Source organism: Colobus angolensis, unplaced genomic scaffold (assembly GCF_000951035.1).
Source record: "Colobus angolensis palliatus isolate OR3802 unplaced genomic scaffold, Cang.pa_1.0 Scaffold49, whole genome shotgun sequence".
Taxonomy (NCBI): domain Eukaryota; kingdom Metazoa; phylum Chordata; class Mammalia; order Primates; family Cercopithecidae; genus Colobus; species Colobus angolensis.
Window position 1 is genome coordinate 4889179 of NW_012118376.1, and position 26948 is coordinate 4916126.

Genomic DNA, 26948 nt, shown 5'->3' on the forward strand with positions numbered 1-26948 from the left:
TTGGGGGCGGAAGCTGCGGGCCGCGCCTCCCAGGCCTCACTCTTCCCAGAGACCAGCTTCTGCGCTTTTTAAGGTCAAGTTTTTGTGCCGCAGAGCGGGCCAGGATCGTCCCCCTGCGAGGTGGCGGTGTCTACCACAGAGGGTCGGGAGCCTCTGGGATCCGAGCCGAGAAACGGGACGCTCGAGTCCATTTGCAGTCTGCACGTAGGAAACAGTGCTAGGCAAACGGGGCGAGTGGGTGTTTTGTAAATTTAAGGACTCAGCTTTCCCTGACGGGGAAGTTTTCTGAGTCACGAAGCCTGGGAAACAGTATATTGTCCCCTTGCTGGGCAGGCCGAGAGGCGATATTGGCCTTGGGGCACTTTTTAAGTTCCTTTTTTCTTTCTTTCTTTCTTTTTTTTTTAAGTCTTTAATAATGGAAGAACAACAAACCAGAAGATTAACAGAGTTGGGAATAATATAATGCATTTAATTGTCTCATGTGAGTAGACATAAGTCGCCCTTTTTGATCTTGCATTCATAAAACATGCCCCTATTAAGGCATCAATAAGCCTAAAACATTCTAGAAACTAACAGTTCATTCTAACAGCTTTTGTTGATAGTGTCTTAAGGAAGTAAAATCTTTAAAAGTGAATCATTATAGAGAGCATATCCTATGTTGCACTTTCTAAGGATCCAATTTTGTGTGAGAAATGACCAATTAAAGATGTTGATTTATCTCTTTCTGGTATCAGGAGAGAAACAATAGCCAAGGAATTGTGTGGCCGCTGAATTTTCTCTGGGGGTACTGAAAGGAGTTTCCTGCTGTGGGGGGGTGGTGGGATGAGAAGGTTTATACTCTTTTCTTTGGGGGAAAAAGTTTATACTGATTTGCTAAATGTGTAGGGGTGAATGGCATAGTCGGGCAATCAGTCAGAGTTGGCACTTTATGGCACCTGGCCAAGTGCCTTCAAGATAAGCAGGCCATAAATACAGGTGCTTCCCAAACTGACTTTTACCTATGGTTGTTTTCCAGGAAGGGAGGGGGAGAGAGAGCAGGTAGGGGGCCCTGTACCTGACGGTGCTGTTTCTGCCTCACCCTTGACCCACGGTGCTGGGAGCATGACCTGGTAACCTGAGGCTTATCACAGCACCACATGGGAGAGGTAAAACGAGGTCAGCTTCAGGGGATTTCCTTCTTAGGCTACAAGGCGGGAAAAAGCAGTGAGACAGTAAAAATCAGCAAAGCAAGGCTGACAAATGAGTTCTTCAGTCCACCTGTGTTGAGCACTGACTGTGAACCAGGCACATTGGCTGCTGTGAGGCGCGGATGTGCTGCAGATCACTGCATCTGTGCTGAGGCAGGAGGCCTTGCTGGGGAGATTGAAGGTGGACTGAGGATGAGTAGGAGCTGTGTAAACTAAGCAGCCGTGGGGGAGGGAAGAGGTGAGAAAGGGGAGTATTCCCACCCAAGGGAATGGTGTGTGCTGAGACCAGAGGAGAGGAGAGCCTGAGAGTTGGAAGAAAAGACAGGTTCAGTATAACCTGAGGGGAGGATGGAGAATGGCACCGGGGAGGCCAGCAGGTACCAGGGCCAGGTGGTGCCAAGGGACATTGTGGCAAGTGGATCCTCAGGACAGTTTCACACCTGATAGTATGCAGATGAGATATGGATTAAAAACAAAACAAAACTCCAGCTGCCGCGTGGAGAATGGATGTGAGGAGCCCCTAATAGACAGGGCTGGGTCAGAGGGTGCAGGAAGCCTGGCAGTTGAGGCTGAGGTCGTGCCAGTAGAGATGACACAGTGGGCAGATTCAAGGCTGGCTCTGGAGTGACTTGGGGCTGAGTTTTGTGTAGGGTGTGAGAATGCAGCGTGACTCCCTCTAAGCTTGGGTGCTGCTATTTACAGAAACAGGGAACATCGGAGGAGGAAAGACAAGTTTGATTTTATTGAGTCTGGGCAGCTTCCGAGGCTCCTGAGTGGAATGGCTTCCCAAGTGGCCACATAGTGCACTTGCTGGCTGACTCTCCAAAGATGGTGGTCATCTGTACCAGGGGTGGGGTCTGAATCCTGGGGTGGATGGGGTAGGGGGCGAGGCGATGGTGGCTGAGGACCGGAAGCTGCTCCCAGAGTGAGAGGTGGGACAGAGGGCTAGGTACTTTAAGATGAGGGAGCCTTAGACATATGGGAATGTGATGGAGTGAGTTGGAAAGAGAAGCTGAACACACAGGATGTCTGGATCCCCTCCCCCTTGGATTGTGATGGTATTTTGATATCAAGCTTATGTAATATAAGCTGTCAACATCTTACAGAAACAGTGTTTTAAAGCATGTATGACTGTGAATGATTTACTTCACAGATCATACAAATGTAATGTTTAGGAGAAACGTGGATGATAATCACGCTGCAGAGGTGCAGCATGGCTAAGAGCAAGGCCTCTGCAGTGAGACTGCTCAGCTCCTGGATCTGACTCTGTTACTCCCTAGCTTAGGACCAGGCCCAAGCTTCCTGACCTTCCTGTCTGGGTGTCCTGGTCTCTGAAATGGCACCACACCTAAGGGGTATGTGCTCTACAGCACCTCCTTGTGGGCTGTTGTAAGGATTGCCTGTGTGCATTGTGCATGCACAATGTGTACATCATGTGTGCCTTATGCCTAGCACATAGTCAGTGCTCAGTAAACCTCAGTCCTGGCAGTTTTATTATCATGATGCCATTTCAATCATTTCTGGTTGTAGAATCTGAAACCTAGAGAATGTTGAGAACCTGTCCAAGGCCATACAGCCAAAGAGTGGCTAAGTTAAGGCCAGGGTCCCATTTGCCTGACTCACAGGCAAGGCATCGTCCACTTAATGTGTCAACAAGTGTCAGGTGTTTGATGCTGTATAAAATTAACTGTAATAAAAGGATCCAGTCACTGCTTGCCAGAGTGTAGTGAAGCAAAGCAAATAACATCAACATTGAGGCTTATAGACTTTTCTCAAGCAGTGTAGAGATGTATGTTTTGTATTAATTTGCATGTCATTTACATGCATTCCCATATGCTTGTAATTTTCCTAGTGGGATCTAAAGACTGAAGCTTCAAGTATATAAGAGAAAAGAAAGTTAATCAGGAATTGAATGCAGCCGTTTCCATCCTAATAGATCTCTGGGATGGTGGGCTCAGTGTGGGCATTTAGACAGGATTGAATCAGTATTTACTATTTTAGATGCGGGGAGCCAGATATCATTTGATAAAGGTAGCTCACAACTTAGTATGTTATGAAGCTTGATCTGCTGAACATAACAGAAAAATACAGGCAAAGTGGAAGAAGACCAGAGGAAAAATGTCTACTATATAAAGATTCCAGAAAATGAAGCAGAAACAGAAGTCTGCTTTACGAAGCTGAACTAATAAGAAACATTAAGGGGCATAAAGGAAAGATTGAACTTCTGCTAAGCGATATGAAATGTTAGAAAGAACATAATCTTAACCACAAATGTGTGAGGCTTCAAAACCAATAAATTTTTCCCAATGTGGATTTACTGAGAAACAGGCCATTGGGTCTTAGTGGAATCTTAGAACTACAGAGTATTAAAAAAAAAAAACTACAATTTTGTTACTTAGAGCAGCGGTTCTCAAAGTGTGGCCTCAGGACCAGCTACATCAGCATCCCCTGGGAACCTGTGAGGCTCAGCAATTTGTGCTTTAATAAGTTCTTTAAATATTTGCAGCCAGCTTTCACTCCTCTATTGAGTCATTACTTCTTCAGCCTTAACCTTTCCACCTTTCCACGTCCCTCTTGTGGTCGCTAGCTTCTTACCGGGCTGCTTAACTTCCATCAGTTACGATTCCAGCAGACGGGTGTAGCCAGACACAAACTCATTTCTCAGGGTGTCTGCTCAGGACAGAGCAGAATGGGGTGGTCCCTTCCTCTGTCCCAAGGTCTAAACTGTGGAAATGCTTTCCTCTTTGGGTGGTACTATTCATAGAAACAGGGATTCGCACTCTGCATTGAGCTTTCTCATTCTGCAGCTTTGTGGTTTACATGCTGTCCGGGACCGCGATGGTTTTGTTTTTGTTTTTGTTTTGCTGCATTTTGTTTTCTTTTGACAGTCTCGAACCAAACTGTGACTCATGCCAAACGTACGGTCAGCCAAAACACTGAACTGTCCTCTAGAGATGCTCCTGTCAAACCACGCTTCTCCGCAAACCACAATTCTCCATGAACCACGTTTCTCTATTAACAAATACAGTTAATTTTTTGCACATGTTAGTTTTGTACTTTTCTCTGTTAAAATTCATCTTACTAGAACCAAGTAATCTGCTTGGTTCCTATTTCTGTTATTTTCCATATAAGCTGAGTCTCACCTTTGTGTCCTTTGCCAATTTGGGTACTGATATCCTGGTTGAGGAGTTCATAATAACGTGAGCATCTTTGTTAGAGGCCTTCCTCACAGTTAATGAGGCTCAAAAACGTGGCATCTTTTGCAATCCTTCTGGGTTAACATCAGAGGAATAGTTGTCATCAGTCCAATCATTGTTTGCATTTAAATTACTGTTGTTCTAAAGTCCTCCCGCACATGGTTTCTCTTTATAGGGCCCATGTTCTAGAACTGCATCCTCGGTCTCTGTCCCAGTACAGCCATCTATAGCACCTCCTCAGTAACTGACGGTGATGTTCCCTTCCCTGTGCTGTTTATACCATCAGCCTGGGGTTTTCTTTGGAGGTGACACAAAGGTAAGTTTCAGTTTATTTATAGTCATATTAAGATGAATTCAGAAGCTTCAAAATAATAGGAAGCAAAAATTGTGCCTTGTAATTTCTCTCTGCTTTACCTACCTCCCCCAAGCTCTAAAACCTAAGAGTTTTGTGCTAAAGTCTAGATGTAAGCAAGAGATTCAGGTTATTTAATTAAAAAAAAAAAAACCCTAAAATGTTGCTCATACATGATTCTTAAAGGAGTATAATTAGGTAATATAATTGCAGAAAATCGTTTTTAAAGGCAAAAGGCAGAACAACTCTGTGGCAGGAGTGCTTTTAGCCATGGCTTCTAGAGCATGAAAAATTACCTGGAGTCCTAAACCGTTATATCATGATCCTTATCCAATCCTAGTCAAGCCTCCCCCAAACCCCACCCACAGTGAAATTCCAGCCTTAAACCAAACCTCAACATCTCAATAAAATCCAGCCGCTCTCCTCCTCCAAGATGCTCCAAAATGCTTCCAAACTTCTTTTGATGCCATGTGCTGCCCTGCCATAGTAAGCAAATCAACAATAAATAAATAAAATTGAAAAAGCACCTGGTGATAATAAAGTTCTCTGTAGTCTCAAGTAAATCTGTATTGTAGGGGAGGCAAAAATTTGCCTCTACACTCTTACAGTTTTTCAGCTGGGCCTGAGAATTAACTTGGCATAAGAAATATCAACACGAGAAAAGCACACACATTTATTTAATGTAAGTCTTATGAGACAGGGGAGCCCTCATAAGGAAATGAAGCCCCAGAGATGCAGTGAGAATTGAACACTTATATAGTGGATTGGAGAAAGAGTAGGAAATTATGAAAATGTAGCAAGGCAAAAAGAGGCCTGGGCTAGGGTAGTTAACTGGGAGAAGCGAGTAGGAGGATAAGGGTTGTGTAACAAAAGTTTGTACAAATTTTTCTCGGCCACAGCTTTCTGTCCTTGACAGGACTGTTAAGGAGACTGTCAACATTCTCATTTCACATAAGGATTTCATCTCCTGCTTTTAAGAAACAGCACGAAGGGCAGAATGGTCTTGTACCTGCTATTTTTCAAGTACCCTTAATTCAAAAGTCAGTATCGCAGCGGCATATTTTGGAGTGGCATATTCTTAACTCCTTCCCCAGGAATCCTCTGTGCTTCCGGCTCTTCTGTTCTTTTCATTTCCCTCCCCTGTGCAACCCCATCTTCTCTTGTGGGTCTTCTGGGCTTTTTTCTAATCTAGTTAAGGGGAAAACTGGCAAGGATGACCCTTTGGCAGGAATTGCTTCTTGGCTGTTCCCGGGCTTGTCCAGTCAGCCTATCTGCTCTTGGGTAGGTTAGACCTCTTGGGTAGGTTAGACCTGTTTCCAAGAGTCCGCAAGCCCTGACATTTCTCATGGTCATCTGCAAGATCTGGACAGTCCACTCGAGAGCAGCTCGTTCAGACTGCAGCAGAGGGTGGACAGTTCGGCCCAGGACCAGAAGGAACAACACCTAGCAGAGTTCCTGTGCTTTGCAAGGCTCCTTTTTTCCTTCCTTCTCCTGCTGTCTGTGTCACTGCAGCATATTTGCAATATTTGTGCTGTATCCTTTCTCTACAGCCCCACATTCTACCTCAGTGGAACAAGGAGGAGCTCATTCTGCCCAGCCATCACCTTCTACCAGGTTCCTTCTTCCTTTAGCCTTTGCAGCAACCCTCTTGCCCTCCTCTGAGGCTGGCAAGTTCAGAGAGACATATGGCAGATGTGTCAGCAGAAAGAAGTGAAATGATACACAAGGTAGACACCAATTAGGATGCAAAGTTACAATGTGAGAAAAACATTAATAGAATGATTGTAGAGCTGAAAGATGGGATGCAGAACTGGAGAAGAGATCCTCAGAAAGGAAGAACATCATTTCAACTGATGTTGAACATTGAATCGAACATCTTTCATTGAATTGAACATGAATTCAACATCATGGCAAGAAAATCCCTGAATTAAAAAAAAAAAAAAAAATCCAAATGCTACCTAATGACTTGTCTTTTCTGGAAAATTTCTATAGAAAAGAAATTCAAATGTGAATGTGACAAAATAACTGGGATTTCTTGGATTGTGTTATCAGTTACCTAGGACCTCACTGTTTATTTCTCTCTGCATTTGTGCAGGCAGTAGAGTTTCTAGTTGCATCTCTAGAAGAGATCTAGGGAGAATCTAACGCAGTGCCTCCCTAACACATGGCAAGCACACAGTAAATGTTTGTGGGATGGATGGGCAACCAGGATAGAAATTGGGTATCTAAGAATGTAAGGTTTATATAGGGGATATTCTCAAAAGAGTGAAGGCAGGAACTCAAACAGGTATTTGTACACCCATGTTCATAGCAGCATTATTCGCAATAGCTGAAAGGATGGAAGTGAAGCAAGTATCCACTGACAGATGAATGGATGACCAAAATGTAATGTATACATACAATGGAATATTATTTAGTCTTAAAAAGGAAAGAAATTTTGACACACACTACAACATGGATGAACCTCGAAGACATGTTAAGCAAAATAGACCAGTCAAATATTGGACAAATATTGTTTGATTCCTATGATATAGATGCCTAGAGTAATCAAATTTGTAGAGACAGAAAGTAGAATGGTGGTTGGCAGGGTGCAGAAGCAGGAGACTGTGGGGTTGGTGTTTAATTTGTATAGTTTCAGTTGGGGAAGATGAACATGTTCTGTGGACAGACTGTGGTGATGGTTGCACAACAATATGAATGTACTTAATGCCACTGAACTGTACACTTAAAATTGACTAAAGTGGTAAATGTTATGTATATTTCACCACCATAATAGAAAAAAAAGAATATGTTCATCAACTAATTCATAAATGAGAAACAAGAAAAGTTATTTTTATAACAAAGAAGTGAACCAGATAATACTTGGAAAGTGTAGGTTATAGCAAGAAGACAGCATGACACTAGACCTAAAAAATATTCAAAACTGTGCTACTAAAATTGTATTGCCTGAATCCTAATATGAGGCAGAGATTTAAAGCACTTTCATTCTGTCCTCTCCCCATTATCCCTATGATTCTCTCTTTTTTTTTAAATCCATTTTTATTTTGAAAATACGTCAAACCTGAAGAAAAACTGTAAAAATAGTACAAGTGGGCCCTTGTCTGATTCTTCCTTGACCATGAGAATCGTGGAAGCCTTTGATGTTTCTGCACCAGTCTACCCAGCGGAAATCCATGGCTGTTGCCTTTGGAGATGGTGTCTGAGTGCAGGAGTACACGTAGCATGCCGAAGCTGAAGCCCAGTCCTTGTTTACCGAATGGCCACTGGTCAATGATACTGGGCAGCTTCAAATGCTTTTGATCCCTTACCATCATCCAGCCCTGTGCCAGGCTGTTTTTCCTGCTAAAATGTGCCCAGTGCATTAGCTCATTTAGTCATCACGGTAACCATGTGAGTCAGTGCCCTTGTTCCTCTTTCACAGATGAGGAGGCGGAAGGCTACTAGATTAATGACATCTTATTAGCAGCAGACTCAGGACTTCAGTTCAGAACCATTAGCTTTAAATTCTAAACCTGTATGATGTACACAAAGTAAAGCAGGAAGGTAACGTGGAGGGGGTCCAGTGTGGGGCAGAAAGAAGAGGAATGGGGTCAAGCAGCAACTGGAGGGAAAAGGGGCACATTCAGGGGTGGCTCAGAACTATTCAACATGGTACTTGTTGAGTTGATATCTACAGGATACTGATAGCTATTTGTTGAAAAGCAGGTTCCAAAGTCCCCTGTTATATAACACGCTCTCAAGAAGACAGCCCACCTGCAAGTGACCTTCAGGGATTATGTGACCTGTCCCCTGCCTATGACTAGAAACCATACACAGAGGAGGTTTGCCATAAGCTAAAGAGTGCTTAACTGAGGCATGGCGAGCAGACTGCACAGTTCTTGCCAACATCAGAGTTAATTTGGTAAATCTTGGCATCTGCTTTCCTTCAGATGTTTACCTAAAGCCTCCATCTGCCTCTAAATATAGATGGATGAGAAGTTCAGTATCATTTAAGACACATTATTTTGCACTTGGCTATATATAGGAAGGTACTGTTGTATAAGTAGCCACTTTAATCTGATTTAAATTTAATTTGGCTCCTGGACGTGCGTATGTATATGTTAGTTAAGCATTTCCTTTTCCTACGGTCATCTTTCAAAGTGCACGTTACTTAAACATATAAGGGCTTACTTTTCTCATATAACAAGAATTCAAAGTGGGTGTTTGCTGGCGTTGGTTCAGTAGCTTGAGGATATGGGGGCTGAGGTATCCTGGTATCTCTGATATTCTCTTGGTCTGTTCCTCATGGTCTCAAGGTGGGTGCTGCAACTCTAGCCATCATGTTGGAGTTCCAGGCAGAAAAGTGGAAGTGGAAGAAGAAGAAAAGAAAGAACAAAATGGCATACCTCGTACCTGAATCAGGCCCCTTTAGGCAAACTTTCCCAAAATCCCACATTATATTTTATTCCTATACAATAGAAGTTAGAGAAGAGTCTTTTCAAGAGACGTGTTTCTACCACCAACAATATAGGGTTCTCTTAGTAAAGAAGAGCAGATGGATGTTGGAAGGCAACTGGCTCTCTACCAGAGCCATATATAAAAACCCTTACCTATGGTTCTGTTTCTGGATTTTATCCCACAGATCTCTCTTTATGCTGGCACCAGACCACACTGTTTTAACATCATAATCTGTTGGAAAATCTGAAGAGTCTGGTTTTTACTTTTGCCTTGTATACAGTTGACATATAAGTTGGCTTAGACTCTTAGTAAACTAAACAATCTTTTTACATTTTATTAACCTGAAATAAAACCTACATATTGAAAAAGATCTGTTAACTTAATTAAAACCATCGCCAGAAGGGATCCTTGTAGGAGATGGCGGTTGGAGAGCTTTCTGGAATCATTTCTACATTTGACTTTTGGTAGGTTGAAATCTCTGCTTTTGAAATTCGTATTGTGGCAGAATTTTCCCAAGCACTGCAGATTTTTATTTCTTCCATCCTTTTAACTTAATTTTTGAATTCCTGAGTCTTAATTTTATTGTGTCTAATATGCACACAAGATCTGAGAGCAATATGTACATTTTAAGCCAAGAAACACACAGATCTTAGCTAAATGATGAAGTCATGCCAAGAACTGCCAGTCCTGAGTTTTTCAGTGGAAGTGCAGAAGCATGTTGAAGTCTCTAGCTGAGCTTCCCACCATATTGGAAGAACCCAGAAAACAAACAAGCAAGCTCTTCTCATGACTTAAAACTCAGGGTTTTAAGGGTGATGATTTTAAACTCAGGGTGTCTAATCCATTCATGAAGAGTGTGTTCTGGCCTCAGGCCATTTCTAACATCAATACCCTTGATTTGGCCAGGCATAGTGGCTCATGCCTGTAATCCCAGCACTTTGGGAGGCTGAGCTGGGTGGATCACGAGGTCAGGAGTTCAAGACCACCCTAGCTAACACGGTGAAACCCCGTCTCTACTAAAAACACAAAAAATTAGCCTTCAGTACTGGGGGTAAAGTGGTGAGTGAGGCCTTCACAGACCTTAGCCGGGCGTGGTGGCAGGCGCCTGTAGTCCCAGCTACTTGGGAAGTTGAGGCAGGAGAATGGTATGAACCCAGGAGGCGGAGCTTGCAGTGAGCCAAGATCATGCCATTGCACTCCGGCCTAGACGACAGAGCAAGACTCTGTCTCAACAAAAAAAACCCCTTGATTCACGTCTGTTTATCCCTGTGCTGCCTCTGTGATGGACATTGGAGATTCTGCTTTAAATGCACATGTAGAAATCAGTTACCTATACCTCTTCAGCTAGCCATGGAATCTTTGAGGAATTAGTTTTGGCCAGTTAAAAAATACGGAGTTAGGGGCCGGGCGCGGTGGCTCAAGCCTGTAATCCCAGCACTTTGGGAGGCCGAGACGGGCGGATCACGAGGTCAGGAGATCGAGACCATCCTGGCTAACACGGTGAAACCCCGTCTCTACTAAAAATACAAAAACTAGCTGGGCGAAGTGGCGGGCGCCTGTAGTCCCAGCTACTTGGGAGGCTGAGGCAGGAGAATGGCGTAAACCCGGGAGGCGGAGCTTGCAGTGAGCTGAGATCCGGCCACTGCACTCCAGCCTGGGCGACAGAGCGAGACTCCATCTCAAAAAAAAAAAAAAAAAAAAAATATGGAGTTAGCCATATAATACCAAAATAAATGCTTCCAGAAATTTCTGAGGGGGAAAAAAGCATACCATGTAGATATTAGGTGGAGAAAGTTATTTTCTTTTTAGTACGATAAATATACATTTTCAAAAATAGACATGTTTTTCAATTCAGTTTTTCTACTTTATAGAAAAAGAAGTCAAAATATTCCCAACCCATATTTTTAACTTAGAACCTGAAACATAAAATGTAGTTTGGCTTTGTGTTGTGTCAAGCTAAGTAAGAAGGGCAGAGAAGACGGGGATCCCAAGAAGGAATGAAACCTCTTTGTTTGATAAAGCTTGAGAGGCAAAGATCTAATGCATTCATTCATTCACCCCTTTTTCATAATCCTTTACATCTAAAAAGAAGCAAACATTTCATGTGAGCTTTTTCATCAAACTGAAATTTGAAGGCATAACTATTTTTGAAATTCACCATCTTCTGATGTTTTTTAGAATTTTCTTTAGAGAAAAACTGTTAATGTTTTACTCCCTGTTGAGGGTCACAATCTATTACAACACAAAAACTTTTCATTCAGTTTCATTGTATGTGGCCCTTTACACTTCCTGCTAAAGACTGTTTAGCCATGTAGCTTTGCCCAGCTAGATACACACACAATCAGCTTTTGATATTTGCCCTGTGGACCAGATGAAATAAAGCCTAGAATCAAGTCTACTGTTTCCCAATTGGTGTGACCGTGGCTGAATTCTGTGCTTTTGTTGTTGTTGTTGTTGTTGTTGTTACATTGCTACAGCCCAGATTTCCAATGACCTTGAGAGGTCTATGCCTGAGTATATACTTCTTGATGTGGGTTGCTCATTTCCCGTGTAATCTTACAAGTCCCTTATTTCTGCCCAAATGTGAGAGGATCCAGTAAAGTTTCTAGCTAGAAGAATTATAATCTATAGAGGTGGTTGATAGAATTATTTTCATGCTCAATGTTTTCCTTTAGGTCTCTGTTCTCCAAATCTTGCAGGTAAAGTAGTCCTTTATTTAAAGAAGATGATGACGTTCATAATTGCAGGCCTAGAGAGAAAGCTGTCAGTCGTCATACATTCCACAGGGACATCAAACAGAGCTCCTTTAGATGAGGGCATCCCAATGCACTGAGCTGAGCCAGTCTCATTGATGTTTGAGCTGAGTGACAGAACACTGGCAAAGGCCCTGTATGAGGGTGTGTTTGTGTATTCACATTGCTGCAGAATTCTCAGTACTGCTTTGTGGGTTACATGGTCCTTAGGGATGACTTTGCCAAACAGAGATGCAAGAACAAGTCATTGCAGTTTTGCAATATCTGGAGAATTGCCCGTAAAAGATAATGAACTTATGGGAAAAGTTTATAGCTTTTGCAACACATAAACTTACAGACCATGTTTAGCCAATTGTAACTCTGCATGAAACTAGTTGTATGCGCTCTTGGCTGTCTTTTAAATAAATTTTTTGGTTATTAATCTTTCGAAAAATATCGAGCATACTGGGGAGAAAAACAACTATAAAGATTAATTACATTGCTTCCTGTCTCTCAAAATCCAAGACAGGTGTATGTCTACATAATTCTGAAACTTTAGGAACAATTTATACTCCAGAAATTAACAAAAAAGAATGCTGTCAAGTAGTGAAAACCCAATAATAATTAGAATGTCAGAATGAAGGGAATAATGAACGTACTGTTTTAGAAAAGTAAAACCAACTTAAAACATGTTGACTCTTTCTCAGTTTTCCCAAGAAACCATTCCTCTTGTGGAGGTCCTCATACCTGACATTTGCATACCAAAGTTGTCTTTTTCCCCATGGCTTTCACATGCATTACATCACAAGACTTTCACAATTGCACTGTGGGATAGAAAAAACATTATGCCATTTAACACATGGGAAAGAAAGACTTGCCAAAATTAAGTGATATGCTAGGGTCCTTGAAGAATTTTTGGTGGCAGAGCCTAGACTAGAGCTTAGGTCTTCTGACTCTGTCCCATTGAGCAACTACCCTGTGCCAGGTATGGATGTCTTCAGTACTGGGGGTAAAGTAGTGAGTGAGGCCTTCACAGACCTTATGTTTCTGTCTCAAGACAAGTAATAAACAAGTGAAGTAATTATTCCTTGTAGCAAGGGCTCAGAAGAAAACAAGGAGCGTGATAGGAGAGAGATTTAAGAAGGGTTAATCTGTGAGGCAGAGGTTGCAGTGAGCCGAGTTCGCACCACTGCACTCCAGCCTGGGCGGCAGTGCGAGACTCTCTCAAAAACAAAAGAATTATCAGAGAGGACCTGAGGAAAATCTGTTTCTTTTCCTGGAGCACCTGGTCATGCCAGGATCCAGGAAAAGTAGTCTAGACATGAGAACAGGAGGTGCAAAGGTCCTTCGGCAAGGAAGAGACTAGGATGTTCTAGGAACTTTCAGAAGGCTGGTGTTGCTTAGAGTTTTATGAGAAAGACAGAGTAGAATAAGATGAACTTGTAGAGTAAGGCAGCCATGGGAACTGCCTGGGCCTTTATGGCCATGAAAAGCATTTCTTGTTTTATTCTATGTGACATGAAATCCCAGTGAAGGGTTTTAGATGTAGGGAGTGGGATTAGGGAGGGGCAGTGATCTGATTTGTATGTTTAAAAAATCATTTTGGTTACAGTACAGAGAATGGATTAGAGGAAAGCAAGGGAAGCCAGGTAAGGTTGTCTAGGCAAGAGTTGATGCTAGCTTGGATTAGAGTGGTTCCCATGGAGTGAAAAGAGGTGGGTGGATTTGAAATACATTTTGGATGTAGAACCAACAGGTGCTACTACTGCCAGGAGACTGGAAAGGCAGTCTTGAATTGTGGTTAGTAGTGTAGGCTCCGAAATTGGACCATAGTTGAAAATTGGACCATAGTTGAAAATCCTTGCTCCTCCAATATACTAGCTATATGAACTAAGGTAAGTTATTTATCTTCTGACTTGATTTCTCAATCTGAAAGATAAGGATAATGATAGTCGTACCTATCTCATAGATTTACTGAATGGAGTATAGGATAATTGAATGGAGTATAAGAACAGTGAATAAGAGGCCGGGTGTGGTGGCTCATGCCTGTAATCCCAGCACTTTGGGAGGCCGAGACAGGTGGATCACCTGAGGTCAAGAGTTGTAGACCAGCCTGGTCAGCATGGTGAAACCCCGTCTCTACTAAAAATACAAAAAATTAGCCAGGCATGGTGGTGGGTGCCTGTAGTCCCAGCTACTAGAGAGGCTGAGCCAGGAGAGGAGAATGGCTTGAACCCGGGAGACAGAGGTTGCAGTGAGCCGAGATTGTGCCACTGCACTCCAGCCTGGGTCACAGAGTGAGACCTTGTCTGAAAAAAAAAAAAAGAACAGTGAATAAGATCATGCAAATAGTGCTATCTCTTAGCATCGATCACTAGAAAGGGACAGGTATGTGTCACTGACTCTGGCAACATGAAGGCTTTTGTTGACTTCAGCCAGAGCAGGCTCCATGGAGTGGGGTGTGGAGCCAGGCTGGACCGAATGCCACTGTGAGGGACCTGAATAGGGGCGGTTGGGCATCCCTCCTCTGTCCAATCCCTCAATAGAGGGCAGTTGGATGGACAGATATTGCTATGGTCTGTGTTCCCCGAAATTCATGTGTTGAAATTTAATCACCAGTGTGAGAGTATTAAGAAGTGGGGCCTATAGATGGTGATTAAATCATGAGGGTGGAGCCCTAAGGCATAGGACTGGTGCCCTTATAAAGGATGTTTTGGGGGAGCTCATTCACCCCTCCCCGCCCTTTCCCCTTCTGCCCTCTGCCATGTGAGAACACAGCAGCAAGGCACCATCTTGGAAGCAGAGGGCAGCCCTCACCAGACACCAGATCTGTGCCTTGATCTTGGACTTCTCAGCTTCTAGAACTGCGAGAAGTAAACGCCTATTGTTTCTAAACGGTTCAGTCTAAGATACTTCGTTATAGCAGCAGGAATGAACCAAGACACATATGTAAAGGGGGAGAGGTGTTCCCAGCACCCCAGGAATGACATGGGGTTAAATGATGGCTAGGAACATTTAGAGGAGAAGAAATATGGGCTCAATCACCTTTAAAGTTATTTTCAGTTTTAATATTGCACTTCTGGGCTTCTTCAGGAACTGTGGGTTTATTAATTAAGCATTGGTGGAAAAGACCTAGATACGTGAATTATATTATTTGAATGGTTTTTTTCCTGTAGAAAAGTATGTTTACCTCTGTTAGGATTTGTTTACTCTGTAATAATTGACAGACCCAGTTTAGGTTAGGACTTGTTCATAGTATATTGTGAAATGAAAGAAACAGATAAGATAGTGCCTATCTAGTGATACTATTATAAAGCAAAGCCAAAAAAAAAAAAATGTGTTTCTTAAAACCAGTCTGGAAGGACATACTGTCTACAAAATGTTATTGCTAGGTAGTGGGCCCCTGGTGAGCTTTATTTTCGTTTTTGGACTTTTCTGATTTTTTTTTTTTTTAATGAAAGTGGTTTGGTTTTTTTGTTTGGTTTTTGGTTTCTTGGTTTTGGTTTTTTGGTTTTTTTTTTTTTTGGAGACTGAATCTTGCCTTGCCCAGGCTGGAGTGCACTGACATGATCTCTTCTCACTGCAACCTCCATCTCCTGAGTTCAAGCAATTCTCCTGCCTCAGCCTCCCAACTAGGTGGGATTACAGGCATGCGCCACCACGCCCGGCTAATTTTCTGTATTTTTAGTAGAGACGGATTTTCACCATGTTGACCAGGCTGGTCTCGATCTCCTAATCTCAGGTGATCTGCACTCAGGCCGATCTGCCTCAGCCTCCCAAAGTGTTGGGATTACAGGTGTGAGCCACTGTGCCCGGCCTGAAAGTGTTTACTTTATAAAAAGGAATGGAAAACCTTTTTCTTTCCCTTTTAGAGGTCATATCTTATTATTATTTGAGAAATGCTTGTCCTCAATTTGTATTGGATTTCTAACTGAGTCACACCTCTCCTTGTGTTTTACATAGTTGCTATGTTTACCTGCTCACAATCTGATTATTACTTGCTTTTGCAATCTTTCCTCTAGAACAATAAGAATATAAGGTCATCTAGGCAAGAAACTTGTCTTTCTGCTCCTCTGCATGACTCCTGGAGTGCTGTGGGAGTGTCGAGGAACCGCATCTGACTGAATCATCCTCCCACCTAATGGTCTCACTCCAGAACATCCCCTGGGCTTGGCAATGAGCGAGTCACCAAGGGAGAATCAGTGACTTCATTGAAATCAAGGAGCCGCAATAGCAGGATGTTAGCTTATTCAACTAGATCAGGATGCTTTTTAGTGAGTTCGTCTTTATATTGATCTTCTTAACTGATGATTCTTCTTAGTAAGCCTTTAGACAGAAGCAAAATCCCCGATATTTCTAGATCAATAAGCTCTTCATATCCTATTTCTCAAACTGATATGTAATAATACAAAGTTTAAGAACTTTAAGGTGGCCTGAAGAGGGAATATTCTCCGCATGAAGAGAAATTTCACCCGGAAAGTTTTCTAAAACAATTAGCAATTCTCTGTGCTTAAATTGTGTCACAGATAACTATAAGAACAAATGAACCGATAAAATCATCGGTGACAGGATACGGGACAGGAGTAACTGATGGCAGAATCCCTCAGGATGAGCTTGCTTTTCTCTTCCTTGAATTGATTCTATGGGCTGGAAGACTGACTAATCTCTTCATTAGCTCATTGATCGGTCTCAGCCTCTGACTACAGAAATGGAATGTGATTCCTCACCCAGCATTCCTCCAGGCTCATTCTCCATGGAAATCACCTCTTAAACAGGGTGGAAGATCTCCTTGACCATGTTTGGAGTCCATTCCTGTTCCTGTTCTAGGACATTTAGAGAAGATATGGTAATGAGAAAATTTAGTCAAGTGCTAAAACTGTTGCGGGAAATACGGAGAATTTTTTCTTTATATTCCAAGAGACACTATTGCATAAAGGGTTAAAAGTGCAAGTCTGGAGCAAGACTCTCTGGGTTCAGGTTCCATTTAAAACACTTTCTAGAACTGTAACCTTGGGCATTTAGTTGCCTTACAGTGCCTCAGTTTCCTTTCTTATAAAAGAGGGATAACAGTAGTACCTACCTCATCGATCTCTTGAGGGGATTGAATTACATCTAGAGTACTTAGAACACTGCTCCTAGTGACAACTCTTTATTGAATGATTCTACATTAATAATACCTACAGTATGGCCCTTGAACGACACAGGTTTGAACTTCAGGGGATCCACTTATACACAGGTTTTTTTTTTTTTTTTATCAAGTAAATACAAATTGAAAATGTAGTATTTGCAGGATGCAAATCTCACGTGTATGGAGGGCCAACTTTTCCCATACTAGATTCCTCAGGGTTGACTGTGGGACTTGAGTGTACGTAGATTTTAGGGCCCACGGGGGCCCTGGAATGAATCCTCTGCATATACTGAGGGATGAATATCCATAAAAGTAATAAAGAGCATTACATGGAGGCGTTCAGGCACTAATTCTAAAATACTGAATTTGTTGAGACTTTGTGGAGAAATAGGAGGTAGATTGGATTGAAAAACAGGACAGTAAGCCACAGGTCTGGGCAGGATCTTTAAAGAAACCGTGACGTGCCTAACCTCAGATTTTCCAGTACCTGCAGGTATCAACAGTGAAGTTGCAAAACAGCAAAGATGGCGGCCTGCCCATCCCTCTGGGAGCTGCATCCCAGGGAGGTCTGAAACCTCTGTCAGCCAGAAAGCAACAGCGTGGGGGTAGCTGGAGACCCCAGTTGGGAGGTCATGCCCAGTGAGGAGGAACAGGATCATGGAGCTGCTTTAAAAAGCAGTCTGGCCACGTTTTCCTAGAGCAGTCCAGCCCCAATTTTAACAAGAAAACTGGCCTTCAGAGAGCTTAAATAGTTTGATCAAAGTCTTACAGCTACTAAGAGTTTGTCCAGGGACTCAAGCCCTAGGTCTGTGGCATCCTGAAGCCCAGATCCTTTCTTCCTCTCTCCCCAGTGCCCCACAACCTGTTCCTGAAAAAAGCACAGGCATTCTTGGTCCCTAAATTCAACCTTACTCAGTTCTTTTCTCCTCAATCTCCTTCCTCCCATTCTTGATGTACCATTCCCCTTTCTTCCCTGGGAAAGGAAGCATCTGTACTTCTTTGACAGTCCTAGGTTTTTTAATTGCTAAGGTAAGAAGAGTGAGTTGAAGAGCCGCTAATGGTTGTAGCCATTTAGCCCTGAATACAGTTGTGCCCACCTAGCTGGGATGTCCCTGAATGCGGTCTTGTCCACTTAGCTGGGGTGCACCTCTCTGTTCTTGCTGCTTCCCTGAGGGCTCCAACAATGCCTGGATGGGTTGGGAGAAGAACATGGTTTGAGGGAAATGCTTCATTCAACATTCCTATTGGGACTTTAGTGAGGAGTAGGTTTTTACTGAATTATTATAGACCATATTTCACCTGAGTTATAGCCATCAAACCTTGCTACAGCTTTTTCAGTTCTGTCATCACTAGGAACTTGCGCCTATGTGGCAATAAACTCTGCAACAGGTCAGACCTCCTTGACTACCCGGGCAGGTAGAAGGAGAAATACTGCTTCTCCCGTGGGTGGGGCATTATTTGTAATGTAATTGTAAGACCACTTCCTGGCAGCAAAACACTTGCCTACTTCCTGCCCATAAACCTTTAAGAGGAAAAGTGCTGGGTGTGGTGTTTGCAGAAGGTGACATTGCTAGCCTGGTCTCCCAGGAACCATGTGGCCAACATAACAGCCAGCCTTAGCCCAGCTGACTCTGGTCAGACCCAGTTCCTCCACCCCCTGCAACTTGTGTCCCCTGGGGCTGTGCTGCTCTGGGGGTGTACCCCCTGCAGAGCCCAGTGGGAGGGGCCCAAGGGTGTTATGCAGATGTTTTTTTCAGAGGAAGCCAAAGCCAGCTGAACCAAGGTTGGGGACCCGTGGTCCTCTCCAACCTCCTGCCAGTATTCCCCTCACTATTAGTGCCCATCGCAGCTGGGAAGAGGCCAACATCCCCTTTTAGGATTTGACAGAAACTCCATACCAAGTGGCTTTGCACCTACACACCTCTTTGGGGGAAAGGAATGCTTTTCAGTTAAAGGTATTTCTGTGCAACCATAAAAAAGAATGAGTTCATATCCTTTGCAGGGACATGGATGAAGCTGGAAACCATCAGTCTCAGCAAACTAACACAGGAACAGAAAACCAAGCACCGCATGTTCTCACTCATAAGTCGGAGTTGAGCAGTGAGAACACATGGACACAGGGAGGGGAACAACACACACTGGGACCTATGGGGGGTGAGGGGCAAGGGGAGGGAGAACACTAGGACAAATACCTAATGCATGCAGGGCTTAAAACCTAGATGATGGGTTGATAGGTGCAGCAAACCACCATGGCACATGTATACCTACGTAAACAAACCTGCACGTTCTGCATGTGTATCCCAGAACTTAAAGTAAAAAGAAAGAAGAAAGAAAGAAAGAAAGGAAGAAAGAGAGAGAGAGAGAGAGAGAGAGAGGGAGGGAGGGAGGGGGGGGGGAAGGGAGGGAGGGAGGGATTTCTGGCCATGGTAAGCAAGTGAAGGGGTTTTATTTTGATTTGGGTCAGGGTAATATTGAAGAGGGTTACTCCTTTCAAAGGATATCAAAGGCTGACCCCAACACAAATTCTCCCCCTTAAAGATGCCTTGGACAAAGGTGTGTCAGAAAGCGAGCTGCGGGGGCTGTCCCATTTTCCTACCCTTCTTTCTTTGAAATTCCCTGTCATTCCTGGTTCTCAGATGTGGGCCCCAGAGCCAGTTTCCAAAGGACTTCTCACTGGGTGCCTCCCACCCCTTCATTCCCTGGATGTCCTGTGACCTTCTATCTCTGGGCAGGCAACCACGGCCTCCTGCTCAACTCAGACTCTCCCAACCAGGATAGAGTCAGGATGTGTGTGCCCCAGGCCTTCTCAGGAAGGGCAAGGATGCCTGGATGCAGAAGAGGCCCTGGAAATGAGTGACAAGGCAGGTCTTTTTATGTAAGTGTGAAGATGATAGTTAAATGACATGACAACTCTGCAAGACTTGGTAAATCTCTTTAGAATATGAGGTCTTTTCTTTTTACTACTGTGGTGTCAGGGGGAAGTGGTAACGTTAATTAGAGACTCCATGGACTAAAAGTGAGAAAAGAAATAGCCAAAATTTACTTTGAGTTAGACCCCTTCCAATTCTAGCCATTTCTGTAAGCTATATACTATTTATGCCTAATAACCATGAATTAAGACAATCACACACACACACACACACACACACACACACACACCCCATTTGGGATTGATTAGTCTTCTACTGTACTCAACACCCAGTTCTACACATGTGCCCAGGCTTCTGGAGTTGCAGTGAGTTGCCTTGTGCGTCGGGCAGGGGAGTGGGGACAGTTTTAGACAGCTTTAGAACAACTAGCAAGCACCCTGGCCTTGAGCCTGAGTGATGGGGCTCTGTTCAGTGTGCTTCGGAGGAGCAAAAAGCTGAGACCAGTCAAGAGACCCAGGGCCATGAGCCTGACCACGAGTCTCTTAACCTGGGTGCTGATGCAGTAAAGATGCTGTCTGGACTTGGCAGTGGGGATGGAGAAGAAATGATGAATTTGAGGCACATTTATGAGGTGATGTGTTAACATGGGTATGAGTGAAATGGACGAGTTGGGTAACTGTAGTTTCAAACATGGCCCATGAGTGGATGGTCTCACCATATATTGATACAGAAGATGCAGGTGAGGTGAGGATGTCGAGTTCAGTTTTGGACTCGTGGAGGCTGAGTGCCTGCGGGATATCAGGAGGTGATGTCCATCCAGCAACTGGAGGTTCACCTCTGAGGCTTGGGCAAGAGGTGAGGGGTGGAGGGAAAGGTGCTGGAATATGGAAAGGCATCATTGTGGAAGGTGGAATCTACAGGTAGGGGGCAAATATGCAGGAGAAGAGAAGTGAGCTGAGGATAGAAGCCTGGGGCGGTCCACAGAGGAGAGACGAGATGTGGCTGGAGAGGTGGGATTCTGCAGTACAGTTCATGGTGGTGAAGGTGTGGTTCTTTAAACAGAGGGATTTAAGTGGAGGTGAATGAGGAAGAACCTGGGATCTCATTCCCGGGGGAGAGTTTTATCAATTCGTCTGTATAGATGAAATCTACAAAATTAAATTGGGTTCCAAGTTCTTGGCAATTCTCTTGAATGAAATTGGATACAATGATTATATCTTCCATTTAAGATTTATTGAGATATGTTAGGCAATTGCACATGGGCACTCAGACCCCACCAGTTCTCAGTATCTGAACCTCCTGAAGCAGCCCTAGGAGCTCTGCCAGCCTTCCTGTCCTGGACCCTTGGGCTAGTACTTCCTGGGCGGCCCTTCTTGCTGCTCCCTGTAAGTACATCTGTACCCTCCTCCTAGTCAGACTGTTTTCATCTGAAAAAGTAATATAATCATTTTTAAATGCAAATGATACTACAAGATATTCAGTGATAAGTAAATCCTTCTCCTACCTAGGCCCCAGTCCTCAGTCCTTTCCCACTCTACCTTGCAAAGCAACTCCTGTTACCAGCGTTGTGTGTATACAATATCCTTTTGGAAACACTACAGCTGTGGGCTGAATCCAGCCAGCTGCCTGTTTTTGTAAATAAAGTATTATTGGAACTCAGCCACACCCACTCATTGAAATATGATCTGTGGCTGCTTTCCCACCTCAACAGGCAGAGCTGAGTAGTTGTGACTGAGACAGTATGGCCCACAGAGCCAAAAATATTTACTACCTGGTCCTTTAAGAAAAAGTTTAGGCTGAGGGTGGTGGCTCATGCCTGTAATCCCAGCACTTTGGGAGGCTGAAGTAGGAGGATCACTTGAGACCAGGAGTTCAAGACCAGCCTGGGCAGCATAGTGAGACTCCATCCCTACTAAAGAAAAAATTAGCTGGGCATAGTGGCACACACCTGCAGTGCCAGCTACTCAGGAGGCTGAGGCAGGAGGATCTCTTGAGCCCAGGAGTTCAAGGCTGCATTGAACCATGATTGTACCACTGCACTCTGGCCTGGGTGACAGAGGAAGACCTTGTCTCCAAAAAAAAAAAGAGAGAGAAAAAAAGTTTGCTAGTGTATGTTCTTTGTATGTATAGACATGTAAGCATACTATACATGCTTCTGCATTTTGCTTATTTTTATTTCACAGTATTACTTAGAAATTGTTCTCCATTGGCATGTACATGCAGATTGGTCTCAGGCCTTTTCACATGTTATAGCATGGATGTAATTTAATCAATGCACTGTTCAAGGATGTTTGTGATATTTTCTGTCTTGCCTAAATCCAGAACACTGTAGGGAACCTCCTTGTGCTTGACTTTGCACACACAGGGGATCTTCAGGGTGGGTACATTTAAAACTAACAGGTATTGCCAAATTGCCCCCCAAGGTAGTTTTTACACCCCACCTACTACTCTCAGTGAAAAATCAGGCCCTTTTTATTTTAAGGGCTAAATGGCTAATCCCTCTGTGGAAGTGGGTGTTAACAAAATAAAAAATAAGGAAAATATGCAAGTTTATGCAATTTTGTTATCTATACATTTTACAGTCTCTGATACTTAGTATAGCTCCTTTGGGTGTCTGCCCACCACCCTTCTTTCTGAAGGTGGGATTCCCTGGGCTTTCCTTGTTTGACTTCAGACCTAATCGGGATCTGGAGTTAGAATCAAGACAAATGTTCCCTTTGGCCTCAGGTGAGTCCTTTGCATCTCTGAGGCCCTCTTAATGACATCCAGTTCTCTAGACCTCTGCCCAAACCAGAGCAATCCCTCCTCAAATATGCTAAGCAGAAATGCAGACAATATAAGACACACTATGTTTATATTTTAGGAGTTTACATTACCTTCCCGTCTATTTGGAAATCAACATCTCTCAAAATTAAGTATAGTTAACACAGAATACCCCAAAATACCACCATTCTTCATAATTCCATCCGCTTATTGCTGGATTCTTTCAAGGGTGTAAACCTTATTTCATTCATCTTTGGGGCCAGCATTCTGCCTAGTATGTGGTAGATTTTGAATAAACTGACCTGATTTTCTCTTAATATTCCAACTGGATTATTTCTTTCTCCTCTTACAGAATGAAGATATTCAAATGTTATTTTAAACATACCCTACAGCAGAAAGTTTTCATCCTGTTTTTAACCCTATGGCTGCTCTCCTTGTTAAAGCTTCTAAACGTGAGACGGCTCTTTCCGCAAAAAGACATTTACTTGGTTGAGTACTCCCTAAGCACTTCGCCTTTTGTAAGAAACAGATACACTCATGTTAAGGATGAAGTCAGGTATGAAGTTAACTGTTCAGGTATCTATGAACAGGAGCCTTTGGAAATTGGTAAGACTCTGGAAATAAGAAGAAGGGACATCATTGACTTGGAGGATGATGATGTTGTGGCAATGACTAGTGATTGTGACATTTATCAGACTCTAAGAGGTTATGCTCAAAAGCTTGTTTCAAAGGAAGAGAAAAGCTTCCCAATAGCCTATTCTTTGGTTGTCCACAAAGATGCAATTATGGTTGAAAGGCTTATCCATGCTATATACAACCAGCACAATATTTACTGCATCCATTATGATCGTAAGGCACCTGATTCCTTCAAAGTTGCCATGAACAATTTAGCTAAGTGCTTCGCCAATATTTTCATTGCTTCTAAATTAGAGGCTGTGGAATATGCCCACATTTCCAGACTCCAAGCTGATTTAAATTGCTTGTCGGACCTTCTGAAGTCTTCAGTCCAGTGGAAATATGTTATCAACCTGTGTGGGCAAGATTTTCCCCTGAAGTCAAATTTTGAATTAGTGTCAGAGTTGAAAAAACTCAATGGAGCAAATATGTTGGAGACAGTGAAACCCCCGAACAGTAAATTGGAAAGATTCACTTACCATCATGAACTCAGACGGGTGCCTTATGAGTATGTGAAGCTACCAGTAAAGACAAACGTCTCCAAGGAAGCACCCCCCCATAACATTCAGATATTTGTTGGCAGTGCTTATTTTGTTTTAAGTCAAGCATTTGTTAAATATATTTTCAACAACTCCGTCATTCAAGACTTTTTTGCCTGGTCTAAAGACACATACTCTCCTGATGAGCACTTTTGGGCTACCTTGATTCGGGTTCCAGGAATACCTGGGGAGATTTCCAGATCAGCCCAGGATGTGTCTGATCTGCAGAGTAAGACCCGCCTTGTCAAGTGGAATTACTACGAAGGCTTTTTCTATCCCGGTTGTACTGGTTCTCACCTTCGAAGCGTGTGTATTTATGGAGCTGCAGAATTAAGGTGGCTTATCAAAGATGGACATTGGTTTGCTAATAAATTTGATTCTAAAGTGGACCCTATCTTGATTAAATGCTTGGCAGAAAAGCTTGAAGAACAACAGAGAGACTGGATCACTTTGTCCTCAGAAAAGTTATTTATGGATAGAAATCTCACAACCACATCATGATAGTGAAATCAGGATGGAAATAAGAGGGTATGTGATAAATTGAGTCAGTATGGAATTGAACACTATACTATGCCCAATACTGTTTAAACTCAGTCCTCCCATACTTTAAAAGGTGTCCAGAATTCCATGCAGAAGGGAAATTGAGCTAGCCATTGATGATACTAGCCTGCAGTTGGCTAGGTTTTTTTAATGTTTGTTTTTGCTTGTAATCTCATTGAGCTAAGTCAGAGATCTTAAACATTCAGTTAGTCCTCAAACATTATTGAGCACCTAACTGTATGACAAGCACTTTTTTAGAGACTGTGGCTTATCCTCATCATGGCAATCTTGATATCTTTAAGTTCTCCACATAACAGTCAGGATTCTACTGAAGTGGTAATCATCCAATCATATAAACCACCCATTTCAGAGTAGTGTTTAAGTACTGTGACCAACATTCCACTTGTCTCTTAACTCAGCTTCCAAGACATTTCTTAACCATTAGAGCAGAGGAGGAAAGACTCACTACCTCAGAAAAATCTCAAAGAATAGTCCAATTTCCTGCTTGCCAAAGCATAATCTGCCTTTTGGTGCATTACTTGGTCAATTCAGGGTTGAGGAGACTGTTGGGGGGCATTTATAGTGTATGAAAGTTAAGGAAGGGGGTGAGGATATGGGTTGGGACAGGTAATACCTAAAGAGGAGCGAAGGGATTTATACAACATTTTTATCATGTTACAAAACAGTATCATGAATGGCCTCCTTTTTAGTTCAACTATTTCTTTAAAATGCATTTACTGATTAAAAATAAGAACTGACCAATAGCTCCAAGTGTCACACACTAGAACATTAAGCCTAAGTCTTCAATTCATAAGTTATCATTCTAGATAAGTTTCTTTACAATGGAATACTTTCTATGGAATCATTATAGTTCTGTTTTATGGAACTATCAAGCTAAGAATCACTAAACTTTCTTGAAAAGGTTGTGTGAAATATGACAGCTTTCTAAATTAATTGTTATAGTCATTTAAAATTTTTTCTTCTCTGGCAACTGCCCAACTGGAATCCAGATTTAAAGCGATAAAAGCTCTAAGTTTCTTGCAGTCTTTTTCTCAGCTTAGTTCCAGAGGAAAAAAAAAAGCTAATTGTCCTAAAGACACAGCAAGTATATTCATTAAGGATATTTTCTAAACCCCACACTTGAGAAAACCACCATATGAGTAATATGTATATATATACACACACACACACACATACATACATGTGTGTAATGGAATTGTTCTAAAAGTAAAATGTGGTAGGAATAGGGTTCTGAGAATAGGCGAGAACATTTTCACTAGTCTCTTGGGAAATTGTAGAACTCATGTAAAAATTTCTTGGTCATCATATGTCTCAATGGCAGCCTCAGTAAATAAAGATGTAGCCTCAGATATTAATTTAAAGATGTAGTAAATCAAGGCCAAAATAGGACAATTTGGAAGATTTAAGTATTACATATTTTGAAATGTCTGTGTTCTAAATGTGAAATGCACTTTGCTCATTTTAAAGTTCATAATACTAATTGCCAACTGACACCACTTCTCGTTCCCTTTCTTCTCTTGAACTCATTTTTCTCCCTTTTTATTTACCCCCTTCAATTACTTCATTCTTCAGAAATAACTATTTCCAAGCCCCATTCTTCAGAGTAAGTAAACATTGTATAGAGCTAAGTTCTGCAAAAGATCCGTACCAGTTCACTCGTGTGTGACCGTGAATAGTTAAGTCACTTTGGACTCTCTGAACCTCAGTTTTCCAGATATTTGAAATGAGCACTTGGATGCCTATCCTTGCTTCTTCCACACAAGTTTTGGGGTTTTTTTGTGTGTGTGAGAATCGACTGAAATAGTATATGAAGTGGTATGAAAATAGGCACAAACTATTGACATTTCCATGTCAGAGAGTGATACCTGTAGGAGTATAAGGCAAACAAAGGTCCAACCCCATTGAAAGACTTAAACATTTACCTTTTCTGAAAAACTATTGAAATATAAAAAGAGGCCCCAGTCACAGGGGCAACTTCTGTAACCAAATCCAGATCTGAGGAAACTCCTGTAACCCCATTTAGGGTTTCTTTCTAAGCCGATAGTGTTACAGGTTGGTACAGTGAGAATTGGGCTACAGATACTTTTCCCACCATCTAGGATGAAATACATGAGATCCTGTTGAAATCTTGGTTTTTATGGCTTTGGTCATCAGAATAAATGTAAATGCTGAAAAACAACCTCCTGATCCAGTGTCTTGCCTCCTGCTGAGAACATATTCTATCCCCTGTTTATTGGGAAATTTCCGAAGTTGTTCATCACTTAAATGCCATATTCAAAGGGAACATGGAAGGATGAAGCGGAGACAGTGCCTTTGAGACATTTACACATTTCTCTGGACTCAGTCTGTTAACATTTCAGGGAGCTTGTCAGATCACACCTTTTTGCCTTGGAAATCCTACAGATTTCCTGTATGCCTTCATATCTGATTCTTCCCTAAAACCTTTGGATATGATTTCCTTCCTGGTCTTGAGAATGTCCTGCAGTCTGTATTTTATAATTATTCGT

At 42.5% G+C, this 26948-nt stretch overlaps 1 protein-coding gene across 1 annotated transcript; it reads left to right on the forward strand.

Annotated features, from left to right (window-relative positions):
• Window positions 1–22178: 22178 nt before the first annotated feature.
• On the forward strand, window positions 22179–25574 carry GCNT4 (glucosaminyl (N-acetyl) transferase 4, core 2). Its single transcript, XM_011959244.1, has one exon. It carries the CDS (start codon window positions 23020–23022, stop codon window positions 24379–24381), a length of 1362 nt encoding a protein of 453 aa, XP_011814634.1. The 5' UTR covers window positions 22179–23019; the 3' UTR covers window positions 24382–25574.
• Window positions 25575–26948: the final 1374 nt, after the last annotated feature.